Source organism: Oncorhynchus mykiss, chromosome 10 (genome assembly GCF_057628025.1).
Source record: "Oncorhynchus mykiss isolate SJ-2025 chromosome 10, ASM5762802v1, whole genome shotgun sequence".
Classification (NCBI taxonomy): domain Eukaryota; kingdom Metazoa; phylum Chordata; class Actinopteri; order Salmoniformes; family Salmonidae; genus Oncorhynchus; species Oncorhynchus mykiss.
Window position 1 is genome coordinate 65,215,678 of NC_143031.1, and position 6,000 is coordinate 65,221,677.

The 6,000-nt window shown below is 41.5% G+C and overlaps 1 protein-coding gene across 1 annotated transcript in view; it reads left to right on the forward strand.

Moving 5' to 3' along the window:
* LOC110534652 (uncharacterized) overlaps nucleotides 1–5,372 on the forward strand; it is a 28,184-nt gene extending 22,812 nt beyond the window's left edge. Inside the window, exons 11-13 of the mRNA XM_090188552.1 lie at nucleotides 1,237–1,401; nucleotides 1,521–1,632; nucleotides 4,345–5,372. Coding sequence (XP_090044678.1) covers nucleotides 1,237–1,401; nucleotides 1,521–1,632; nucleotides 4,345–5,279 — 1,212 coding nt within the window. The 3' untranslated portion in view covers nucleotides 5,280–5,372. The remainder of the gene's footprint in view (nucleotides 1–1,236; nucleotides 1,402–1,520; nucleotides 1,633–4,344) is intronic.
* Nucleotides 5,373–6,000: the final 628 nt, after the last annotated feature.

A 6,000-nucleotide genomic window follows, 5' to 3' on the forward strand; every position in this document is an offset into this window, starting at 1 on the left:
TTTGCCTGTACGCACTGCTGGAAGAGGTTCTCAGAGAAGATACCTCAGGATACGCCAGCAGAAAAAACATCCCACTCGATAGCTTCTGACGTTTAGATCAAACCCTGCATTAAAGACGAAGTCTAATTTTCATTGTTGTTGGCAGAAAATATCCACAGATACATTTTAAATAACGAGAGTAGCACATTTCAATGTTAAATATTGCATCCAGACATTGTGATATAAGGTACACTGAGTGTACAAAACATTAAACACCTGCTCTTTCCATAAGACTGACCAGGTGAATCCAGGTGAAAGCTACGATCCTTTATTAATATCACTTGTTAAATTCATTTCAAATCAGTGTAGATGAAGAGGAGGAGACTGGTTAAAGAAGGATTTTTAAGCCTTGAGACAATTGAGACATGGATTGTGCATGTGTGCCATTCAGAGGGTGAACGGGCACGACAAAAGATTTAAGTGACCTTGAACGGGGTATGTGCCAGGTGCACCGGATTGAGTGCGTCAAGAACTGCAACGCTGCTGGGTACGACAAAAGAAGCTCAACAGTTTCCTGTATATGGGAAGCATTGGAGTCAACATGGGCCAGCGTCCCTGTGGAACGCTTTCGTCACCTTTTAGACTCCATTCCCCGACGAATTGAGGCTGTTCTGAGGTCAAAATGGGGGTGATGCAACTATATTAGGAAGGTGTTCCTAATGTTTTGTACACTAAATGTATATGCCTAAAAAGTCTGTTACATAGTGTTTTTACAGTGTAGCCTATATGATGTTCAGTTTCATTATTCCATTCAACTACTTAATTTGAATAAGTTCATGCTGACTCAACCTGTGGTTTTCATGGTGTATTTAAAACTTCTTTGTTTAATAAACATAATGAAAAGTCCCATTTTGTAAGACTACTCTTTAGTATACATCTTTCTCCATACACCGACAGCAGTTATAACCAATATACACGTACTGCATCTACCTACACATACCCACACAATAACAAACACCTACTGTACACGTCAACATAAGTCAGACAAACCTAACTAACCTATCATAGCTGACTCATTTATCCACAACATATTTATGTCCACCATGATGGGTTTAACAGCAATGAAGTCATTCTGTAACTACAGTACAGGACTCCAAACGTAGTGGGGATGGGTCAACACTCCATGTTGAAAGTGCGTTTATTATCTGTGTGTACGTACCTGAGGGAGTGTATGTCTGTGTCACCTTTCTCTTCCAGGAGGAGGAGGGTCCAGAGGTGCTGCTGGTGAAGGAGGAGGGCAGTGAGGAGGGTCTGGGGAACCCTGAGGAGACCATGGTCATGGAGGACAACCAGACTATACCTCCTCCTGAACCCACAGAGGAACCAGCTGAGCAGCACAGGACCACACACAGTCTCCCTGAGGTGAGCCCACTGTAAACTGTCTGAATGGTATTAGGTCAGGTCTCGTATCCACAAAGCCTCTCCATAGCAGGGTGCTCATATCATATTTCTTGACCCAACATCCTCACTGTATCTCTTAGTCAGTAGACATGGAGGATGGGATGCCTGATCTGCTGCTAGTCAAAGAGGAGGCAGTAGAAGACCGACCAGAGAGCATTGACTTGCTGAGTGGACTAAAGATGGGTGGGCAAGGTAAGGGAGAAATACATATAGCACATTGTCTTTCGCCAGGTGGTGTCACTCCTACGAGACGCTAGTTCCTCATAGTACCGGTTTCAATCCAAGTACCAATCCCATTTAGCAAACTCCAGAAAGTGCTGTGGTCAGATGACATGAAAATAGAGCTCTTTGGCCACGCACACCAGCGGTGGGTTTGGTGTCGAAAAACAGAAGCATATGCTGGTGGATCTTTGATGTTATGGGGGTATTTAGTAGAGGTCGACCGATTAATCGGAATGGCCAATTAATTAGGACCGATTTCAAGTTTTCATAACAATCGGAAATTTGTATTTTTGGGCGCAGATTTAAAAATAATAATAATAATAATTAAATGTTATTTTTTTTATACCTTCATTTAACTAGGCAAGTCAGTTAAGAACACATTCTTATTTTCAATGACGACCTAGCAACGGTGCGTTAACTGCCTTGTTCAGGGGCAGAATGACAGATTTTCACCTTGTCAGCTCGGGGGATCCAATCTTGCAACCTTACAGTTAACTAGTCCAACGCAATAACGACCTGCCTCTCTCGTTGCACTCCACAAGGAGACTGCCTGTTACGCGAATGCAGTAAGCCAAGGTAAGTTGCTAGCTAGCATTAAACTTATCTTATAAAAAAACAATCAATCATAATCACTAGTTAACTACACATGGTTGATGATATTACTAGATATTATCTAGCGTGTAGTGCGTTGCATATAATCTGACTGAGCATACAAGTATCTAAGTATCTGACTGAGAGGTGGTAGGCAGAAGCAGGCGCTTAAACATTCATTCAAACAGCACTTTAGTGCGTTTTGCCAGCAGTTCTTCGTTGTGCATCAAGCATTGCGCTTTTTATGACTTCAAGCCTATCAACTCCCGAGATGAGGCTGGTGTAACTGAAGTGAAATGGCTAGCTAGTTAGTGCGCGGTAATAGCGTTTCCAATGTCACTCGCTCTGAGCCTTCTAGTAGTTGTTGCCCTTGCTCTGCATGGGTAACGCTGCTTCGATGGTGGCTGTTGTCGTTGTGTTCCTGGTTCGAGCCCAGGGAGGAGCGAGGAGAGGGACGGAAGCTATACTGTTACACTGGCAATACTAAAGTGCCTATAAGAACATCCAATAGTCAAAGGTTAATGAAATACAAATGGTATAGGGGGAAATGGTCCTATAATTCCTATAATAACTACAACCTAAAACTTCTTATCTATATTGAAGACTCATGTTAAAAGGAACCACCAGCTTTCATATGTTCTCATGTTCTGAGCAAGGAACTTAAAACGTTAGCTTTCTTACATAGCACATATTGCACTTTTACGTTCTTCTCCAACACTTTGTTTTTGCATTATTTAAACCAAATTGAACATGTTTCATTATTTACTTGAGGCTAAATTGATTTTATTGATATATTATATTAAGTTAAAATAAGTGTTCATTCAGTATTGTTGTAATTGTCATTATTACAAATTTAAAAAAATGTTTAAAATAAATTGGCCGATTAATCGGTATCTGCTTTTTTGGTCCTCCAATAATCGGTATTGGCGATGAAAAATCATAATCAGTTGACCTCTAGTATTTCGCTTCCTTTGGCCTGGGGCCCCTGTTAAGGTCAACCTTTTTTGCCAAAAACCTTGTTGCCTCTGCCAGGATCTGTAAGTGGATCTTCCAGCAAGACAGTAACCTCAAGCACACATGAAAATCCACAAAGAAATGGTTAATGGACCACAAAATCAACATTTTGCAATGGCCATTTCAGTCTCCGGACTTCAACCCCATTGAAAACCTGTGGTTTGAATTGAAGAGGGCAGTCCATAAGCACAAATGATATGGAAAGATTCTGTATGGAATAATGGTCTATGATCATTCCCAATGTGTTCTCCAATCTAATAAATCATTTTAGAAAAAATCTGTGTCGTTCTCCTCGCAAGGGGAGGGTGCTGGAGTATTGAAAACGGGTGCCAATAACTTTGACGCCTATAAGATTTTTTTTTATTACTTCTAAACAAAATCTTTGACCGATTGTGTTATTATAAAATTATATAATTTTCAATTTTTTTTGAGCATATAATATAGCTCAGTATTTTTTATTATAGTCTTTTTTGCTTATATTTATAATGACGTGACTGTACATATTAGAACATAATATTGGATGTTCACAATTTTTTTCATTCAAGGTTTATAACAAGATGTCCATTCAATAGTACATGACATCAGAAAAACAATAGCATGCTATTGTATGCCGGTCAAAATTTTGCAAGTTCGAGTAACAGCCCTAGCAGTGGAAGCTAGAACTCATGGAATCCCATTGTGATGCTGCGGAACACTATTTGGCATGACATGTTCACCCATACATTTTTTTTTTCTTTCATGGTTTAATAAAATGTCAATTCAATAATGATTTACAGCAGAAAAACATCTCTACCATACGGCTCAAATGTTAGACGATTTAGCATAATTAGAGTGAATAGAATGCCATCACGGCTATGGTCAAAAAGTAGTCACTGCTAATAAATATACCTCAATGTGAATATTGATGCGCCAGGCTATTCTTTTTTTATTCATTCATAAAATTAAATCAATACAACTTATGTTTACATACTAAAACACACATTATAATGTATGAACTTGACCAGGTAATTGACTTAATCTCCATATGTAGAGTTCTCTGCCATGTTTGTAGAGTAATTTTTTAACCTCTTCCTGCAGGTGGTTGGCTGGAGGCTAAGAGAGGAGACTGGGTGGCCATCTTGGATTCCCAAACTCAGATGCGTGCAGCCAAGGGCACAGGGGACAACATCACTGAGCAGGCCAGGACCAGAGGCAACATAGTGGAAGACAGTGGATGGGACAGCGTCCTCAACTCTGGGCTGGTGAACAACACTGTTAACCACAACCAGAAACAGACAGTGGAACACAAAACAACATACGAACTGGCTGAGACCAGGGGGAGGTGTAGATTTGGTCCACGGGGACAGAGAGGTGTCCGTATGCAGCTGGAGAGAACAGACTCAGCTAGCGATGCGCCGTCCTGCTCCTATAGTTGTGATTCAGAGAGACTGATGGCGCCTCAGGTTACCCCCCTAACAGGTGCTGCCTTCAGCCTGCCTTCTATAGGATCTATCAACTGGAACATGGAACCTGCAACAACACAGACACTTCCTGGCCTTCATCCTCCTCACACTCTCCTAATGTTAAACCAGACCTCAGGCAATAGTGCCTCAACACTAAATGGGTACACAAGCCCATTGACAAATGACAGTAGTAGTATTAATGCTGTCAGTCGATCTGGTGGCAAAGAGAAGCGCTTCCCGTGTCCTTTCTGTGGGAAAGCCTTCAGTTTCCCTAAACAGGTGCAGATCCACCAGAGGATCCACACAGGGGTAAAACCCTTCAGCTGTACCCAGTGTCACATGTGCTTCGCTCAGACTGGTGACCTGAAGAGGCACCAGAGGGTCCACACCGGGGAGAAACCATACAGCTGCCCCCAGTGTGAGAAGAGGTTCTCCCGCAAGCACCAGCTGAATAGGCACCTGAAGGTTCATACGGGAGAGAGGCCATTCGCCTGTACGCAATGCAGGAAGAGGTTCTCAGAGAGGAGCAACCTCAGGATACACCAGCAGAAAGACCATTCCACTCTATGACATAGAAAGGAACCGTATCACTCAATACCTTCTGAGGTTTAGATTAAACCCAGCAGTAAAGAGAAATAATAATTTATTGTTGTCAGCAGAAAAGATCCACAGATGCATTTGAAATGACAGATTTCAGTGTTGAATATTCCTCGGTAGAATATTGCATCCAGACATTGTGAGTGTACAAAACATTAAGAATACCTTCCAAATATTTATTTGCACTCCCCATTTTGCCCTCAGAACAGCCTCAATACGTAGGGGCATGGACTCTACAAAGTGTCGAAAGCATTCCACCGGGATGCTGGTCCATATTGACTCCAATGCTTCCCACAGTCGTGTCAAATTGTCTATGTTCTTTGGCTGGTGGACCATTCTTGATACATATGGGAAACTGTTGAGCGGGAAAAACCCAGTAGCATTGCGGTTCTTGACACAAACTGTCACAAAACCTAATACGATACCCCGTTCAAAAGCACTTAAATATTTTGACTTGCCCATTCACCCTCTGAATGGCACACATACACGATCCATGACTCAACTGTCTCAAGGTTAAAAATCCTCCTTTAACCAGTCTCCTCCCCTTCATCTACACTGATTGATGTGACGACAATAAGAGATCATATTTCCTTCACCTAGTTAGTCTGTCATGGAAAGAGCAAGTGTTCATAATGTTTTGTACACAGTCATTTATACACTGAACAAAAATATAAAACGCAACATGCAACAATTT